Below are 21,236 nucleotides of genomic sequence, written 5' to 3'. Positions count from 1 at the left end.
TATTGTTTCTCTCTATATAATCTTGAACATATACCTTCCATCTATGCTCTTTCTTTAGTATTAACTCTGAAGGTCAATGAATAGAGAAGAACAAGAAAAGTAGGGAAAAAGAACAGGACAACTAATATAAATATTAGCATGAGACTACTTTTTCATAAAAGACAGTATACTATGTCTTTTGTTTTTAGTATTCCATTACAGAAACTGAAAATTGGTTTAATTCCAGTTTGAAACATAAGAGATGTGACCACAAGTCATACATATTTTAAAATTTGTAAGAATTTTTTAAAAGATATTTTTAACCATGAAGAGTTGACTACACAGGTTTTATTTCTACCTTTACAACGGACACAGACAAATCTAAATTATCAGCAAACATGACACTAAAAATCTAGATGAGAGACATGTAGGTTCACTCCTTCTGCATATTTAAATTTCTTCTATGGATAGAATGCACATATTTTACTTAAAGATGACAAAAGGGACAATTCAGTTTTGAATCTTTTATGTTAAGAAATTTTAGAACTTTAAAAAGATATAACTCTTGCTCAAGAGTGGGGGAGGAATATTATTTCAAATTAAAATTTTAAAGATCTTTAAGATGAGTGTTAAAGAGATGATGAAAAAGGAGAAGCTATGGGCAAGGAATTCCATTTAAGAAAGACTTGCTGAAAAGCTCAAACTGTCCATCAGCTCTTGGGTTAAGTCTACTAATTCTGCAGGGGCAGCTTCTGATACCTGATCTAAGGATGAGCTAGAATTTAATTGATTACAGATCAGTAACCAAACTAACAATGATGCCACTTATTTTTAAAAAATCATCAATGAATCACTACCATCCCTGAGCTCCCATTCCTTTCTACTGTAGTCTCTTTTCTTGTATTTGGGACAGGATGACTATTACAGATTTGTTACGCTGTGAAACAGATCCTATAGTAGAGAAAAGCTAAATCAATACCACTTCCAGGATATTATATTCAGGCTTGTCAAAGGCTTGGTGAGGCCATCTCAGCCAGGTTAACACCTTACAACCTAGCTCCAATGGTCTTTCTCCTGACTTCATGGAAGCAATTGTGCTATGTTCTGGCTGGCAGCTCCAGGGACTCTATTCTATCTCTTTTGCCTGCCTCCATTCACCCTTTCTTTCCTAGTGACCAGACTGTTGGACAGCTCTTTCTTAATCAGTTCATTTCTTCTACTTCCTGATTCTTCTTTATCTCTGGAGTCATCATCATTCCTAAGGAGAAGCCAGGTTATTTGATACAGTGAGTTGCTAGGGCCTCTAGCATCACTGCATGACTCAGACTGGTCTCCAGCATGGAGCAAGGGATATCTAAATAATGATCTGGAATGGAAGGTGGACAGTGGCAGGTGGGAACATCAGAGCCAGATGCCAGTAGTGTTGGTGAAAGAATACTATTGTAGTGGGAAAACACCTTGATAAACAGGAAAATAACTATAGTTAGATGAGGAAACACAAAAATAATTCATGGATAGTGTTATATTGTGTAGAAGGCAACCAGAGAGAATGCTAAAGCATACTTCAACCTGAAATAACCCACAGGCTTAGAAAAGTATGTATTTTTATAAACTTACTATGCCTCATTGGTTCTTATGTTAGGGTTATAGTATTACTTACGTAAACAGAAAAATACATAAACAATATATCCTTGATAAGAGACCAAATGACTAGTAACAGAAATTTAAGGCTATTTGTGATGTGGATGATATTGGCTCCTACCAACTGTGGCTCCTCTCCTTCTTTGTCTACTGATTTTATTCAAATACTGACGGTTATTTGCTCCAAAGGACTCTGGGACTTTCCCCAGCCATGGGAGGTAAACCTTAACTATCTAAGTACCAAGTTGCTTAGATAGGTTGTGTGATCTCATAACCTTTGCCAGATGCTGGTTTAGAAATGAACATATAAAGTAATTCTGGCAAGTGAGACACAGAGGGGTAAGGTAGGATGAAGGCTGCCCTCTGGAAAAGTCTTCTTCAATCTTAAAATAAGATATAGGAAGGATAACCTATTTTTCTGCATTTGGAGAGTTTCATCTACATGTGATACCTAGAAAAACATGACCATCTTAGGCTAGATCCCCTTGTGTTCCCAAAAAGACAACAAACAGGCTGAATTCGGCAGGTTATAAACATGGATAAAATCTAGATTCTTGATAACGTAACTAGGTTATTAAGCTACTTCTGGTTCCGTTTTCAATGATCACATGTAAAGGCAGCCTAACTGATTCACAGCGCTACAGTATAAAATTCATTTCTGTAAAATTGGATTGTTTTTAACCACCCGAAACTCAATTTGCTCAGGAATGCCCAGAACTGGCTTTTCCGTAACACTGGTACCAGAGGGTATAAAATACTAAGAGTGCTCTTAAAACCTATACAGTTACAAATTGGACTGTTGGGTTCTATGAAAGGGTATAAAATCTAAGCTCTTAGCTTTTCCTTAGTTTGATACTAGGAAGAAAAAGAAAAGCAGTAGAGCAGAACACCTGCTGACCCCAATTCTCATTTATGCAAAACTAAGGCTACCTCTGCAATTCAAATATTAGGGTACACTAAAAAAAAAAAAGCCACGGTAAGAAGTACTAACCCATAGGTAACACCTACTTCACTTTGAAGGAAGTTGCACTGAAAACTGAGGCGGGCAAGAAAGGCATGGTTAATGTGCTTCAAAAAAGCAAATGCTGTATTCCTTAAAGAACTTTGGCCTTCAGAATTTGGCTAGGAAAAAAATTCAAATATCCCCAAGAGGTACAACTAATTTAGGATTAGCTAACAACTAGCTGAGCTGCAGCAGGCCTAAGCAGAGTGAGTGCTTGAAGCCAGACCCTGACTACTTAAAGATTTTTGCCTGAGGCCCACCCTGTTCTGCATTCAGTACAAACTCACTTCATCACAGGCACAAGTTAGTAAGACAAGTGTAACAGAGCTTAGAATCTATAAAATTAGTCTGAAGTCTTCTGGTAAATTAATTACCCACTCTTTCTCTTCAAAGTACAGGTAGTTTAAAAAAGGGCAAGCTTAAAATTGTTCCTGAGCACAGGGCCTACCCTCACCTCTGTTTCAGAGCTGGTATTTCTGTAGGTTCAGGCTCAAGTATTTCATAGGCCAAGTTCACATCCTCTGTCTCCCGAAGCAAAGCATAAATGGGTTCAATTTGTTCATTAAACCTTGCCAAAAGTGTGCGTGCATCTTTTTTGGGCATTGCTGATTCATCTTCTTCTACCTCTGTGCCACAAAAAGTGCAGCGGAAAGTTCCTACAGAGAAAACAAGTCTCAGGTCAGGCAAGAGAAATTATCAAGACTAGCCTTTAGCAAACTGTTTATGTCTCTATAACTCCTCTACCATGTCATTATTAAAACTTTCAAATATACAGCAAAGATGAAAGAGTTTTATAGTGAACATCCACATGCCCACCAAGACTCTAAAATCAACATTTTGCTATGTTTGATTTATCACATTTCTATCCATCTCTCATTTTTGGTACATTTCAAACTAATGTCTAACCCCCAAATGCAGCACAGCAAAGTTTTTAATCATATTTCTAACAAACTTATATTTATTTTAACTTAAAATCAAAATTTTTACAGCTTACCAATGAAACCTGTACCCTATCCCCAAAGCCTTCTTTTTACACATAAAGTTTGCCAAATAAGTACCTGAAACCAAGTTCCTAGTCGGACATTGTTACAAGGCTATTTTTTTCAAACTTATTAACCATTTATATCTAAACAAATTTAACAAATCATTTTTAAAATTAAACTTCAAGAAGGCTTTATTGTTCTTATTTGTATATCCCTGACATTCAACTTATGACTAAATTATAGTAATTCCTTAGACACATCTGTGATTCTTTACGTCTATTGTCATTTCACTAACCACAATTGCCATTATTTAACATGAAACAACTTCCTAAATCTGGTATTTGAACTTCTAGGTTCTCCCCCTCCAATCCCACCTCTCTGATTCCAAGTGTTCTATGATACCACTGTTGTCATCTCCTTGCCCTGCTCTGAAGTCTATCTGGTAACTGGATTTCTAAAGCCCACAGCATCAAATCTAAATTTTTCATCTTAACATTCAAAATCCTGTATAATTTGGCACTAAACACACAACCCAAAGCCAATGCTTTACCTGTCAAGTAAATTCAAACATTTGAGAGGAAATATATTAGATGTTAAGATATATATTTGTATAGTGTTTTCTGTTTCTAAAACACTTCCATGTACACTCTTTGATCCTTATACCAATCCTACAAAATAATGTCAGAACTGAGGCTCTGAGGAGTTTTGTGATTTGTCCGAAGTCACATGGCCAGTAAAAGAAAAGCAGGAAAAACAGCTGTTGTATACTGAGTGCTTACCAAGTATCACCAACTCTCTGATTATTACCCATTTAGATCTGTAAAATACAGAGGTTCTAAGGGGTTAAGTAAATTACTCAAGGTCATACAACTAACTACTAATTGTGAGGAGGGGGCAAGAATCAAACCCACACTATTTTGCTGAAACTCACAGTCTACACATGATTGATATATAACCCCATCCCTTAACCCCTCTTCCCTGGTAAGGAATAAACAAACTAGGCATCTCTGTCTCAACACAACACTAAGTCTGCTGATTATTTCAAATAGAAAAAGTTTTTTACTGCTTCTTACATATAAACAACCAATACCATGTAAATTCTTTGTTTATATATCCTGTCTAAAACACTCTTCATCCATCTTCCCAATGACCAAATGGTACCTAATTTTTTACACCAATTCCAAATCAGTGAGAGAGAAAAACCACCTCTCGAAGATAGAAGGTGGCCCAGCACTCACAGTTAGGTTGTGATGTATCTCTGTCACACAGAATCTCACAGATTATCAATAGCAGATAAGGAAGATCCTTTGTGACCATTATGGAAGTGATGCAAAGCCAAGTCTGTTTGAGTCCAAGTATAGACAAAGGCAAGGTCTCTGTCCAAAAACAAAAAAATCTCAGCTAACTGGGACTATTGCTTCTTTACCAATTACAGTTTTAGCCTGGCCCCGTGCTTCTCACCTATAAATCTTGGTAAGATTTATTAAGATACCCAATCATAGAATTATCCCCACTTCTTGGCAGTACCCAATCCAGAGCAACCCCCCCACCACTTCCCTGAATCCTCCCCAAAATTACCTAACAAAAGCCCAAATCCTCTGTCCAGCATGGCCTTACTGTGACACTCCCTGGTTCCCCATGGCATGTAGCTTCCCTTTTTGCAGAAGCATTAATAAACCCAACTTTGTTTATCTGTGGGTACAATACTGATGGTCTTTGACTAGTGGGCATCAACAAAGATTCCAGCTTAACCAACTAGACAAGCATACTATTTACCAAAATAAAGAGAGGAAGAATAAGTCCTTTTTCTTTGTGGGGAAAAGATATACATTTGCTTTAAATATCTGAATACACACTGCCCACCGGTTATTAAAATGTATGTTAGAAGGCAACTTATTACAACTGCTTAAAGCTCGTAAGTGAGATGTAGACTAGAAATTCTGATATGAGAATCAACAAGATATAAATGGTGACTGAAGCCATAACACAGATCCGAGTATTGAAAGAGATTAAGGAGAGTGAGAAGCATAGGCGGTCAAGGCATAAACCTAAGGAAAGAGGAATCCTTAAGACAGAAATGAACTAACCAGATGGAATTTCAAGGAAGAAATGATTTGTGTTCATTTATCAAGGTTAAAAATTGAAAATTAGTGACCTTGGCTAGTGGGGTTTTAGTTGGTATGCTATCTTAGATTATTTTCTAACTACTTCAGGCTGTCTCAGCTTCTTCTCTTCAACAGAAAAAGAAAGCATATAATCCATGTGGGATCATATAAAATAAGGTCTACATCAGCTCTCAAATACCTGTTGAATTTAAAAAAACAAGGTGATGTGGAACTTACATTAAATGTTGAAAAATGGATGCTTACAAAGACTGTCGAAGAAAACTGGAGAATACTGCAAAACATTATCTAATTCAATAGTTTTCAAAATTATATTTAAAGAAAGAAATCTCATTCCACAAGTAAAGAAGTAACTAATATATAAACATACAAGTATCCTAATTCAAGCACAGAAAGAGAGCCAAGACAAAGGGCAACACTCTAATCCTCCCAACATATGTCTACAAGCTGAGCTTTGCTGCAGAGCCTTTGCACTTGCTGTTTCCTCCACCCAGGATGCTATTCCTCCCGACAGGTGAATGGCTAGCCTCCTTAGTTTAGCTTTCTGAGTAGAGAGTGAGGCCTTCCTGAACCAACATTACCTAAAATTCCAATACCATCCTGTCCTCCCTCTTTTCTTAACATGTCGCTATTAAACATACTATGTTTTATTATTTATCTAGTTTTTAATTACTTGTCATTAAAATTATGTTATACCAATTTTTTAAAAATGCCCTCTCAAATACCCAATTTCTCCTCTGAAGACAAGATACATTCCAAACTGCAACTTTAAATAAACAAACACGTTTGTTAGTGTCACTCATTCACATAAAATAGTATGCTTTTATTTTGGGAAAAGAGTAAAAGAGATCTCTGTTAACATCATCATTTGGTAGACTGGTAATCTTAGAGTAATAGTCCTTTACTTAAATAAATAAACTTGGCTTTGTGGGGGAAAAAATAGGGGAAAAACAGTATAAGTTACCTGGGACCTGAATTCTAGCCTCATTCAAGTAACTTTCCAAAACCCAAGTTTAATTTAGATTAAGATTTACTAACTATTACTTGTAGAAGGGCCCATTTTGCAGCTCTCAAAAGAGTGGCTTAAGTATTACTATCAAGAACTGTAAAAAATCTGAGATTTTATCCTACTTATAAGCTAACAAATTATCCTGCCAGTTTCATGGGTGTTGGAGAAAGACCCAAGACTCCTGGGGTCAGAGACAAAGCATTTATTACTCACAAAAATAGCAGAGGCCAGTGTCAGCTTTGTGACATCTCTGAAAGCCCCCAATTTCCACACAGTGACACACAGAGAGCCTGGTGACAATTGTACATGTAGTGGGTTAGGTTACAAGAGGGAAATCCTGATATGAAGGAACCCAAGTCTTTTATAATGGGCATAAATATACCCATCCTTTGCTCTGGGCAGTGATGGTATCTTGACTATACTGAACTGAGCAAACATGCGCTGGAGGGAGACTATTACTTTTTAATTTTATTTTTCAATTACAGCAAACATTCAATATGCAAGACAAGAGTGGTTAGACAATCATATAATTTACAAAGTAATCCCCCTGATATTTCAAGTACCCACCTGGCACCATACATAGTTATTACAATATTATTAACTATATTACCCATACTGTACTTTACATCCCTGTGACTGTTTTGTGACTACCAATTTCTACTTCTTAATTGCTTCACCTTTTTCACCCAATCCCCTAATCAGTCTCCCATCTGGCAACCCTCAGTTTGTTCTCTGTGCCTGTCAGCCTGTTTCTACTTTGTTCATTTACTTTGTTCTTTAGATTCTGCTTGTAAATGAAATCATACTTGTCTTTATCTGACTTATTTTACTTAATATAATACCTTTTAGTTCCATCTATGATGTTGCAAACAGTAAGATTTCATTATTTTTCATGGTCAAGTAATATTGCATGGTATATATGGCCCACCACTTTTTTTATCTACTCATCTGCTGATGGGCACTTGGGTTGCTTCCATATCTTGGCTATTATAACACTGCAGTGAACATAGGGGTGCATATCTCTTTTGGAATTACTGTTTTAAATTTCTTTGGATATATACCCAGAAGTGGAATTGTTGGGTCATAAGGTAGTTCTATTTTCAATTTTTTTCAGGAATCTCCAAACCGTTTTCCATAATGGCTGCATCAATCTGCGTTCCCATCAACAGTGCATGAACGTTCTCTTTTCTCTACATCCTTGCCAACACTTGTTTATTGATTTATTGATGATAGCCATTCTGACAGGTGTGAAGTCATATCTCATTGTGGTCTTAATTTGCATTTCTCTGATGATTACTGATGTTAGGCATCTTTTCATATGTGGGGGAGTGTACTTTTATTATACTAAACAGTAAGCAAACTTGCCCTTTCTCTGGAAAAAATATCTGTATCTTCCAAGGCTCCTCGCTATATAAATACCCTTGAAAAAAATGTAGTCTAGAGACTTCCGGCAAGATGGAGAAATAGGTGGATGCACCGTGCCTCCTCCCACAACCAAGATTAGAACAACAATAATTTACAGATAGAATATCACTCAGAACTGACAGGATTTATCTGAATGGAAGTTGGACAGCCAAGAAGTTGAAGTAAACCCGTACATCCAGACCGGTAGGAGACGATGAGCCGGGCGGGCGCGGGGCTGGCGCGGGTCGGCGGCGCATGGAGGTTAGGGAAAATCTGGCTCGAAATCGGTGCGACAGCCATCCGGGGCGCAAGAACGCAGCGGTGATCCCTGAGTATGCAAGCTGCGGCGGGCGGACCCAGTGGGGCAGCGATTGTGGACCAGGGCAGAGCTAGCAGCCCAGGATCCCAAGGAAAAGCCTGAGCCCGGGAGAAAGAAACTATCGCCATTGTCCCCTCCCACTCCCGTCCACACATATAACGTCACAATCTAGCGACCAGGGTGCCCAGCCCACGTGAACACCTAAGGCTCCACCCCCCACCGTAACAAGAGCGACCAGAGACAGGGAAACACATAAGACATGTATCCAACAGAACAGATCAGTCCCCCAGGACTCATCCTTTTGAGCGACCAAGAAATAGCCAATCTATCAGATGCACAGTTCAAAACACTGGTGATCAAAGGGCTCACGGAATTGGTTGATTTTGGGCGCAATTTAGATGAAAGGATGCAGGTTACCATAAAAGAGATGCAGGAAGATACGCGGAGGAGAGCCAATAGTGAAAGGAAGGAATCTGAGTCTCAAAACAATACAGTGGACCAGAAGGAAGATAGAATCAACCAAGCAGGAAAGCATGATCAAATAAGAATTCAAAAAATTGAGGAAAAGCTTAAGAGCATCCAGAACACCTTTAAACCTTCCAACATCCGAATTATAGGGGTACCAGAATGGGAAGGAGAAAAGCAACAGATGGAGCACATATTGAAACAAATAATAAAGGAGAACTTCCCCAATCTGGCAAAGGGAACAGTCTTCCAAGAAATCCAAGAAGCTCAGAGAGCCCCAAAGAAGTTGGACCCAAGGACAAACACACCAAGGCACATCATAATTACATTAGCCAAGGTAAAAATGAAGGAGAGAATTCTAGAAGCACCAAGAGATAAGGGGACAGTCACCTACAAAGGAGTTCCCATCAGACTGTCAGCTGATTTCTCCAAAGAGAACTTACAGGCAAGAAGGGGCTGGAAAGAAATATTCCAAGTCATGAAAGACAAGGAACTACATCCCAGATTGCTCTATCCAGCAAAGCTCTCATTTAGAATGGAAGGGAAGATAAAGTGCTTTTCAGATAAGGTCAAGTCAAAGGAGTTCATCACCACCAAGCCCTTATTTTATAAAATGCTAAAGGGACTTATCTAAGAAAAGAAGATAAAGAAAAGACTTGTATAGTAAAAGGACAGCAAACTCACAATTATTAACAACCACACCTAAAGCAAAACCAAAAGAAACTAAGTAAACAACTAGAACAGGAACAGAACCACAGAAATGGAGGGCACATGGAGGGCTAGCAGCAGGGGGGTGGGAGGAGAAGAGAGGGGGAAAAGGTATAGAGAATAAGTAGCATAGAATGTAGGTTGATAATAGATAGGGGGAGGGCAAGAATAGTACGGGAAATGTAGAAGCTAAAGAACTCATAAGAATGACACATGGACATGTACTAAAGGGGGGGAACGTGGGTGGGAGAGGGTGTACAGGGTGGAGGGGAGAGAAGGGGGGAAATGGGAGAACTGTAATAGCATAATCAAAAAAATACATTAAAAAAAAAGAAAAAAGAAAAAAATGTGGTCTAGAAACAAGGCCATCAGACAGCACCTCTTCTTGCAAGACATGCAAAACATGTGAGAGACCCACGGAGAACTGTCATCACCCAGCAGTTACCATGTCTGGCAAACCATGGAGCAGGTAATGCCCACCTGACATCTCCACATCCTATGTTTACCACACAACACAAGTTGTAAACAGGAACAGGCCTGTCAAAAGCCAGGTCTGGAGTCTAACAAGAAAAATAAGAAATTCCACATTTTTATGCACATGACTTAAGACTAGCTTAACATACCAGCAGCACTTATATAAATTTAACTAAACATCAAAAAATGCACATAAGCTTTCCCCAAATCAGAGCTGGGGGTAAGGAACTTAGCACATACTATGTACAAAATACAATTCTCCTGAGTGAATGGTGGAGTACAAATAGAATCTGCCATCAATAAGCTTAAAGTTTACTAGAGAAGAAAGGTATCTGGAGATAAACAGGATCAGGGATCAGTGCAAAAATAAAGCATTTTAGAGTTAAAAAAAGGAATACAACTTCTAGCTTCAGTGTACTAGGGAAAGTTTATGGAGAAAGTAAGCCTTTTGAGGTAGACTTTAGAAAAAAAGTAGTTGATAGAGATCAAGGAACGAGGGAAGAGAACAGGACATTCTAGATCATAAGAGAAACAGGTATTTGAAAATAACACTAAACTACAATTTTAGTCTTCTAGGAATGTAGCTATCAAAAAGAATGGTAAAAAAAAACAGAATTAACAGATAAACTACAGTGGCCGTAAGTGGGTCTTGAATGCCAAGCTTCATTTTGACTTTATTCTTGAGTAACAGAAGGCTTTTGGGAAAGAACATGAGGTAATCAAAACCAGTATTTATTAAAATTGACCGGCCTTACTGGCTTGAGATGATCTTCCAATAAGTCAATTCTTAACAGTGTTTTCATAAAAATCGCTAGTGAAATTTTAAATTAATACCCAGGCCCCACCCCAGAGATATGATTCAATAGTTTTGGAGTGGGGCCCAGGATGTAAATTTTCAGAGTTCCACAAGGAATTCTAATGCATACCCTTGGTGGAGAGCTGCTGTTAAATAATCAATATGATAAATATCCCAACTCTTCTTGTAAGTGGATCACTTTGCACTAAGTAGTGTGCACGGAATATAGTACTCAAGCATGAGAGAAGAAACTGAAATTGAAGCTCGTAGCTCTTTGCCATCTTCCCCTTCCCTAACATTAAACCAAGTAGGCAAAAACTGGAAACAACAAATCCAAGCCAAGGAGAACATGCAAGTTAGATCCAAGAATGTGGCAGCAGGGGGAAAAACAAAGACTACAAAGATTCTTAGGCAAAGCTTGACAAATGATGGGAGTAAGAAAAAAAAGTTCAATGATAACACATTTGTTGATCATCTACATTCACAAACCACAAAAGAAATAAGAAAGCTATGTCACAGATATTCTCATATGTTCATCAGAGCCAAGTCTGTGTCAATAGCACCATCCAAATCTAACATATGAGGGAATAAAGACTTAGAGAGGTTAAATTTACTAGGTCATAACTAAACACAAAAATCTTAAGTCTGATTCAAATACAAATCTTTTTGACTCAAAAGACTAAATTCATAGTACTGTCCTGAATCACACCTCACTTTCCCAATATCTATCATCCCTGCCAGATACAATTTAGCAAGGTCTCTCCATGTATACACATAGGCTCTAATTTCTTAAAATATGAAACAGAGGGAGAAAGGATTTGTAACAAAGAATTTAACAAACATTAAGTGCCTATCACATACTTGGCATTTACTCAGCTGAGGCTTTTTTTTAAGCTGAGTTTTAACGTAGCAAGTTTGCTAGAGGATCAAAATCTATCTAGTTGTAACTAACAGGCATTGGAAATAGGGAGAAAAAAGATCTTATACAAATAAATATTTCAAAACTCTATGTGTGTGTTGTCTATTCAGTAGTATTCAATATACAAAAGTCTGAATTCTGTAACTCAGGACTCTTCCAATGAAAGTATGTATCTCCAAAATGAGAAAAGAAATGAAGTTCTCTTTAGTTTAAAAAGAGGAAAAATGCTTTGGAACTTTATCTTAATTGAGGAAAAGAGCACAAATCCCTTGTTTAGAACTGCATTTTTCCCTCTTCACTGCAGTATATACTGAGTTGGCCAAAAAGTTTGTTTTTTTTTTTTTTCCATACAAAAGATCTAGTGGTGCTTAGTTGCCTTTAACTTCATTTGAAGCAATTTTGTTAGATTATATTGTGACAGCTGTCATGAGAATATGCATTTTGGAAAAAAAAACCATCAAAATTGGTGAATTTTTGTATAGCCATTTTAGTATTAAAGATGGAAGAAAATAAGCAACATTTCTGGCATATTATACTTTATTATTTCAAGAAAGGTACAAACACAACTGAAATGCAAAAAAAAAAATTGTGCAGTGTATAGAGAAGGTACTGTGACTGATCAACTATGTCAAAAGTGATTTGCTTAAATATAAGTGGTGACACCATAAAAGTCCTGGAAGAGAACATAGGCAGGAAAATCTCAGATATCCCATGCAGCAATATCTTCACCAATATGTCCCCTAGAGCAAGGAACATAAAGGAAAGAATAAACAAATGGGACTTCTTCATTAATAAAAAGCTTCTGCATGGCTAAAGGAAACATTAACAAAATGAAAAGGGAACCAACCATATGAGAAAACATGCTTGCCAATGATACCTCAGACAAGGGTTTGATCTCCAAAATATATAAAGAACTCACACAACTCTACTCCTGGAAGTCAAATAACCCAATTAATAAATGGGCAAAGGACCTGAACAGACACTTCTCCAAGGAGGACATAGAGAGAGCTCAGAGACATATGAAAATATTCTCGGCACCACTAGCTATCAGAGAGATGCTAATTAAAACCACAATGAGATACCACTGGTCAGAATGGCCATCATAAAGAAATCAACAAACAACAAGTTGGAGAGGATGAGAAAAAAAGGGAACCCTACTACACTGTGGAGGGAATACAGACTGGTGCAGCCACTGTGGAAAACAGTATGGAATTTCCCCAGAAAACTAAAAATGGATCTGCCCTTTGACCCAGCAATTCCAATGCCAGGATTATATCCTAAGAACCCCAAAACACCAATCCAAAGGAACCTATACACCCCAATATTCATAGCAATGCAATTTACAATAGCTAAGTGCTAGAGACAGCCTAGTGCCCATCAGTAAATGAATGAATCAAAAAACTGTGGTACATTTACACAATGGAATCTACGCAGCAGAAAAAAAGGAGCTCCCACCCTTCATGACAGCATGGATGGATCTGGAGAGCATTGTGCTAAGTCAAATAAGCTGGGCAGTGAAAGACAAATACCATATGATCTCACCTACAAGTGGAATCTGATCAACAAAACAAACAAGCAAGCAAGCAAATAATAAACAGAGACAATGAAATAAAGAACAGACTGATGGTAACCAGAGGGGAGGGGCAGGGGGATAATGAGGAAAATAGTGGAAGGGTTGTCAAGGAACACTTGTAAAGGACACACGGACAAAGCTAATTGGGGTAGGATCAAGGGTGGGAGGCGGGGGGGAGTGCAGGTGGGGAAATGGAGACAACTGTACTTTTAAAACAATTAAAAAGAAGAAAAAGTGGTTTGCAAAGTTTTGTGCTAGACATTTTCTCGCTGGACAATGCTTCGTGGTTGGGTAGACCAGCTGAAGTTGATAGGAATCCAGTAGAGACATTAATTGAGAACAATCAACGTTACATCACATGGAGATAACCAACATACTCAAAATATCCAAATCAACAGTTATTGTTGAAAATGAGAAATGTGTCTTTTATTTTATGGACTTTTTTGGCCAACCCAATACAATGAATAGGTCATCAGCTAATGTCAAGAATTCACTGTCAAAGATTTATCAAACGTACTAGTTGCAATAGGAATATTATTCAGCCATTTACCCACCAGGAGGAGGTGGGGGGAGAGAGGAAGGAGGATGAGAAGAAGAAGAACAAGAAATCAAAATAAGCCAAATTCTTTTGATATGGCACAGGTGCTGGAGTGGCAGTCATGTCACAGTCAAGTCCTCAAGGCCGGCTAAGGAACCAGGGACAATCAAATGTCTGCTGCTGCAGAGCCCTGACACCCAGCACAGCGGGACTGATGTCCCGAGGATTCTGCTTTCCTAACTCTAGCCAATCATCTTCTGAGTCACTTTGGTGGAACTCATGTTCGAGTGGGGAGTAAACAAGACAAATGTAACACTAGGTGTGGATAAGTATAAAAAACAAGAACAAAGTAGGGAAAGAGGATGAAGAAAAAGGAGGGTAACAGAAAGGGATATTGCTCTACGATACAGCATGGAGCAAAATAGGTTAATAGTTGTGAGTATGCAAAACACAGAGTTTATTCTTGCATTATCTTCCATACAAACAACTGTAAACCTACATTTGCTCCCACCCTATATATAGGAAACTCAGGGATGGCCTCTCTGATACAGCAATGAGTGAGCAAAGACTTAAAAGAGCAGTATAGGGACATTTGGGCAAAAGGAAAACAGCATGTAAAAGGCAGGAAAAGTGAAGGCATGCCTGGTGCATGCAAGATGCAAAGATGGTCAGTGAGCCTGTTGTGGAGTGATCATGGGAGAGAATTATGGAACAAAAGCCTCTGAAATAAGAGGTGAAAGCTGATAAAAGACCTTATAAGTTCTGTTAAGCTCTGACTTTACTGAGTGAGGGGGGAAGCCTTAGGAAAGTTTTGGGAAAAAAGAGTGACATTACCTGATGTGCTTTTCAGAAGAGTCACTGGCTGCCATCATATAGTCCATTGGAGCAGCAAGAGTGAAAGCAAGGAGGCTAGCTAAGAGAGCAGTGCAAAATCTAAGCAAGAGATAATGGCTTCGATAACTTTTCTGGAGAACACTACAGAAAACCCCCCACAAAACTTGGAATAAACTCACCTTCACTTAACAAGCTTCTAGGAAAAACAATAAAACAAATAATGAACAGTTAGTTCCATGTTAAAACCAAGTAACTAGGACCAGATCTCCTGGGATTTCAATGAGATAAAGAGGAAACCATAAAACTCCAAAAACATTATCACTAACGCATGTGATTAATGTTACCAATCACCATATATAACTTAGGAAGCATATATGGAGATTGTTTCGCCTCCCACTGAATATTTTATAGATCGCATATATACGGGGGAAGGGAATGAACTGGGGAGCTCAGGAAAATGAGACTGCTGAAAAATTGTGAATACTATACTCCACAATGCCACAATGTGCTTCTGAAGATAGCATAATTCAATCGCACATATTTTCTATATGAACACTACTATAACCACAAGTTTTAATTCCAAACCAAGACTTTCAAATTATCCAAAGGTAACTAACATCATCTTCTAAGAGCAGAGATAAAACAACCCCAAGCTTCTTTAAACTTTTAAAATGTCAACTATTCTCCGAATGAAAGGGTGTTATGAAATTAAAGTTGAGAGAAACCATATATGGTATAGAACAGACTGAACTTAACATTTTATATATAATAAAAAAGGGTCTAGAATGTTTAAAGGATTTGCCCAAGGTAATAGTTACTAACATAGCCCAAGACTAGAAGTCAGGGCTCTGGATCCTAATGCACTGTCATTTTACTGTCTTATAATTATTGCCAAAACAAACAAAAAAACAAAAAACAAACAAACAAAAGAAACCTTCCAGAAATGACATGTTAACTGAATATACCAACTAGGCAAAAGGACTCAATATAGTAAGTGCCCTAAAAACCCTGACAATACTAATAGAAGTTGACCAAGCATTATAATAACCATAAGCTGTTATAGCAACAAAATATGTAATTAAGAATCACTTTGCTTTCCCAGATTTCAGAAGGGCTGTGAGGGTGGGGGCAGTTGGTGTTGAATAGAGTTCGGATATAGGGTGAGAGGGCTGAAAGCATAACCAAATAGTTGTTACCACACTGAAAGGTGGTGAGAGTGGGGGCTGGGTTGAGTGGGAGAACACAGAGGAAAAACTAGGTTTGCCATTTTATTCTACATATTGTTCTAAATTTACATTCACATATTACTTACATATTTTTAGAGGGAAAACAAATGTTATCTTGAATCCTTCAAAAGCACTCAACTCCCTCTTAACTGACATGAAGAAGTCATACAGCCATTCTTGGGCCATTCTTTGAAAGCATTATCAAGTCATTTGTTATAACTTTCATAACTCTAAAGGTGCATATATATTAAAACGCTAGTCTCAAAAAGTCACCTTTTATTCTAATTTCCAAACTTTATTTGATAAAACAAATCTCTTCAGTGTAATTGGGCAAGGGCAAATGGCCAGAAAAAGGAATTGCTATTATAAAATCGTAGCAGACATAACAGGTACATAGTTATATATTTATATTATTTTATGTATAATAAAAAGGAATTTAAAAAATCATACTTTAACAATTTACTGCACAACACCTAACTCTGTAAAACACTCACTTGCATGCAAAAGGAAAACAATAAGACAGTTTAATGTATTTTAAAATTCAGAATATCTCAAATATATTAATGATATACACAATAAAACTCCACACCCCAAAACTCAATTTATAAATGAAATTGGTTTCTGTCCTTCCTTAAATAGACACATCTAGATTTGGTATAATCATGTATCATTCCTAAATTCTGTAAGTCTTCTTATACAGGGGAAAAACATACTGTGCCTGGGAGGGAAAACAACATACTTAAGTATGGTAGTTCAGTGAATGCTAAAGCTAACAATAAGTTCTATAAATTAGGCCTAAATTAAATTCATCTCAACAAGCAGTGAACAGGCAAAAAGTCTGTGGTTTTGATATAACTATTTGAAAGATAATAATTAATAGAATATTGCATGCCAGCATCAAAACTAAAAGCAACTTTGCACAAATAATTTAGCTCATACATAATCAGTATCAACATACAACAAAGAAAAGGCAAATGACTTTTTTTTAAAGTTCTAAATCTTCAAGATCAAGCACAGCAAATTAAAAGAAAAAAAAAAAGTCTGCCCTAAAGTATTTTGTGGTGGTGGGGTGGGGGAGGAGGTAAAGAAGGGAAAACACTTGTTCCTTACTCTCTTTCTATACTTGTTTTTATTTAACTTTTTCTAATAATCACCTCTTCCCCCCAAAATCCACACCTTTGAGCTTTCCAGTATCATTTTCTAATGAATCCATCATGGGCAAGATTCTACTCCACAACTGAACAAAAATAAACATAGGAAGATTTCTTTCTGTATTTGCATTTTTAGCATTTTAGGAATTGAAAGCACTGCTTTTATAAACTATCTCCTGTCCTAACTAGAAGTAGATAAAGGAAAAGTAGCCTGCTCTGTGAAGGTGACAATAACAAATCTCTTAGATTAAGGGGGGGGTGTCAAATTCATTTTCAGCGGAGGCCATGCCACATCAGCCTTGCAGTTGCCTTCTAAGGGCTGAATGTAATTTTAGGCCTGTATAAATGTAACTACTCCATAACAATTAAGTGAGAGCTCAGCATGGCCACTGGGTAGAAACAAGGTGCCAGGCTGGATAAAACAAGGTGTACAGCCAGATTCAACCTGCAGCCCTTATGTTTGCCACCTGTGGGTTAAGGGAACAGAAGAGGAATTTTAATCAGGAAACTGATCTGTCTATAAATCAAAAAGCTGTTCCTGCAGTCACAGGGCAAGAAGAGGCTCATATAACTTAATGCCAAATTTCTACATATGAAGTTTACTTGAATATTCCAAGTGACTCAGAGCTAACCACTAGAATTACAACAATTTCCATTACTGGCTATTTTTAAGACTTACTTATTAGATACTGTACCTCTTTTATTTAAGAGTTAGTTATTAAAGACTTCTTTTACACTAATTCTAAAATCTGTCTGTCTCTAAGTAATTTTCATGGAACCACACAAAACAAGCTGAATCTCCATGAAAGCTACCATATTCTTCCCTAACATTCAATTTGAAACATCCTAGAACTCTATATAGCCCTAGATTTATTTATTACTTTATAAGAATACTCCAAATCCTAAAGTTCAACATAGGCATGTATACGTGCACTCACATACAATTTGATGAGCTAAACAAGATAAATTAGCCTCTAAATTCTTTTTTTTTAAGATTTTATTTATTTTTTGAGAGAGAGGGGAAAAGAATGAGAAAGAGAGGGAGAGAAACATTGATGTGTGTGAGGTATATCAATTGGATGCCTCTTGCACACCCCTCACTGGGGACCTGGCCTGCAACCCAGGCATGTCCCCTGACTGGAAATCCAGCCAGAGATCTTTTGGTTTACAGGCTGACACTCAATCCACTGAGCCACACCAGCCAGGGCAATAATCTCTAAATTCTTATTCCTAAGATTTTATTAAATATACACTTATAAGATTTATTTTTTTACAAATTTAACTTTTTTGGGGAGACATCTGGTCAAGATGTAGGTGTTGGTAAACGCAGCTCACCTCCTTGCACAATCACAGCAAAATTACAGCTAAACTACAGAACTACTATCATTCAGAACCATCAGATATTCAGGCTGTATGGAAGTCCAACTACTAAGGAATTAGAGAAACCACATTCATCCAGATGGGTAGAAAGGGCAGAGTGGCAGACAGCATAATGGGTTGGTCCCAAACCCATGTGTGATAGATATAAAATGGAGGGATATGTCAAGAGTGAGGGATCACAACCCTATATCATACCACCCAACCAGGGGTTCCAGTGCCAAAAAGATAAATCTCCGTAACTTCAGGATGTAAAAACCAGTGGGGGTTGGGTGGGCAGAAGAAACTGCGGGATTCTCAAGTGTTTCCTCTTGGAGGGCCCTACACACAGACTAACTCGGACTCACTCCCTCTGGGCTCCAGCACTGGGGTGGCACCTTGAAGGGCACCAGTGGCATACAGGGAAGAACTGAAGTATTTGGCATCAAGGCAAGAGCTGGGGGACAGCTTCATCCTGGACAGAACTGCAGACAGTAGCCACTGTTCCTTTTTTGAGCCCTCCCCAACACAAAGCCACATGCAGTGGCACCACATCTGAGTCTCCATCAAACTGGCTCACACCATTAACCCCGCCCTAACAATTATCTAAGGCTCGTTCCCATCCAACCTGCAGACCCACTCAAGCTGGTAACAGTGGCTTTTCTATATGAATGGCCAAACTAGGCACAGGCTCAGACCTTCCTAAATCTGCTCAAAAAAGCAAGAGTAGAGCCCAGCTCTGTACCTCTTGCGGGGTGGACACAGGCCTGACACTAGCAGCAGCCATCTGCAGATAACTTTATAGCTTACACCAAGGGGCCCCAAACCGAACACAGGTGGTGGCTGGCCTTGGCCTGCACCACCTAGGAAATTCAGAACCTATGCACCCAGCAGACAGCTACAGACCATGGAGCACCGCTACCCAATAATTTCCACAAGCTACAGAGGGAGGTGGTTGATGGCCAGTTGTCACAGACAGTCCCACCAGCTGTCTGGCCTGGGTAAATCCCTCCCATTGATCTGCTGACAGCAAGCAAGACTCAACTACAAAAGTAGAGAGTACTCAGCCATCATGGAAGGTATACATACCTCAAGTATGTGGCTCGGGTGATACGGGAGGCTGTGCCACTGGACCCTACAGGACACCTACTACATTAGTTCTCACTACCAAGACAGAGTCAAAGCAGCTCTATTTAATACACAGAAACAAACACAGGGAGACTGCCAAAATAAGGGGACAAAAAAATATGGCCCAAATGGAAGAACACATCAAAACTCCAGAAAAAGAACTAAACAAAATGAAGATAAGCAATCTATCAGATTCAGGGCTCAAAACTCTGGTCAAAAGGATGCTCGAGGAACTCAGTGGGTACTTCAACAGCATAAAATGATCCAATGAGAAATGAGGGAGGCACTAACCAAAATAACGAACAGTTTACAAGGAATCAACAGTAGAGTGGATGAAGCCAAGAACCAAATCAATGACATGGAATAAAAGGAAGAAAAAGTCATCCAATCAGTACAGAAAGAAGAAAAAAGAATTCTAAAAATTGAGGACAGTGTAAGGAGAGTCTGGGACAACTTCAAACACTGCATCATTCACATGATAGAGGTGCCAAAGGAGAAGAGAAAGAGCAAGAAAGTAGAAACCTATTTGAAAAAATAATAAAAGAAAACTTCCCTAATTTGGTGAAGGAAATAGACATACAAGTCTAGGGAAGCACAGAGTCCCAAATAAAATGGACACAAAGAGGCCCACACCAAGACACATCTAAAATGCCAAAGGTTAAACAATCTTAAAAACAGCAAGAGAAAAGCAGATAATTATCTACAAAGGAGTTCCCATAAGACTGTCAGCTGATTTCTCAAAAGAAACTTTGCAGTCTAAAAGGGACAGGCAAGAACTATTCAAAAAGGTGAAAAGTGATGAAAAGGACCTACAGCCTAGGTTACTCTATCCAGCAAAGCTATTATGTAGAATCTAGGCCAGATAAAGAGCTTTGCAGGCAAGGTAAAGCTAAAAGGGTTCATCACCACCAAACCATTATTATATGAAATGTTAAAGGGACTTATTTAAGAAAAAGAAGATCAGAACTATTAACATTTAAATGGCAATAAACACATGACTATCAACAATTCAATCTAAAAAACAAACAAAGCAAACAAGCTTAACAGAAACAGAATTACAGATATGGAGACCACTGGGGTGGTGGCCAATTGAGAGAGGCTCTTGGGGAATGGGAGAAAAGGTGAGGGAATTAAGAAGTTCAAATTGGTAGTTACAGGATAGGCAGAGGGATGTTAAGAACAAGTATAGGAAATGGAATTGCCAAAAAACTTATATGCATGACCTATGGACATGAACAAAGGAGGGGGGGATCACTGGAGGGAGTAGGCAGTGCTGGATGGAGAGGGGCAAAGGGGGAAATATTAAGACAACTGTAATAGCATAATCAATAAAATAAAAATAAAATAAAATAAAATAAAATAAATTTTAACTTATTTCAAAATTTATTTAAAATGAGATGCCCAGGTCTCCAGATGATTTCAGCAACAGGTGCTCCCAAACTGTTTGTGTTTCAAACACTTAACAACTTTATCCTATTCACAATAAACAATGGTGCCATATATGCCTTTACAGAAGCTATAAAACTATATTCTTTCACCCTGTATTCCAACTGCTGAGAATTCTTAAGAAAACACTTGAAGAGGAATAAAACGGTATATATACAAAA

At 38.1% G+C, this 21,236-nt stretch overlaps 1 protein-coding gene across 2 annotated transcripts in view; it reads right to left on the bottom strand.

The window, feature by feature from the left end:
* Positions 1–21,236, bottom strand: part of GTF2E1 (general transcription factor IIE subunit 1) — a 47,237-nt gene that overhangs the window by 13,811 nt on the left and 12,190 nt on the right. For both annotated transcript variants that reach the window (XM_045852030.1, XM_045852031.1), the window contains exon 3: positions 3,078–3,279. In XM_045852030.1, coding sequence (XP_045707986.1) covers positions 3,078–3,279 — 202 coding nt within the window. The remainder of the gene's footprint in view (positions 1–3,077; positions 3,280–21,236) is intronic.

This window comes from Phyllostomus hastatus, unplaced genomic scaffold, assembly GCF_019186645.2.
Source record: "Phyllostomus hastatus isolate PE091 unplaced genomic scaffold, TTU_PhHast_1.1 phas_contig_86, whole genome shotgun sequence".
In the NCBI taxonomy this organism is placed as follows: domain Eukaryota; kingdom Metazoa; phylum Chordata; class Mammalia; order Chiroptera; family Phyllostomidae; genus Phyllostomus; species Phyllostomus hastatus.
Note: the sequence above shows the minus strand (reverse complement) of the source record. Positions and strands in the feature narration are given on the sequence as shown.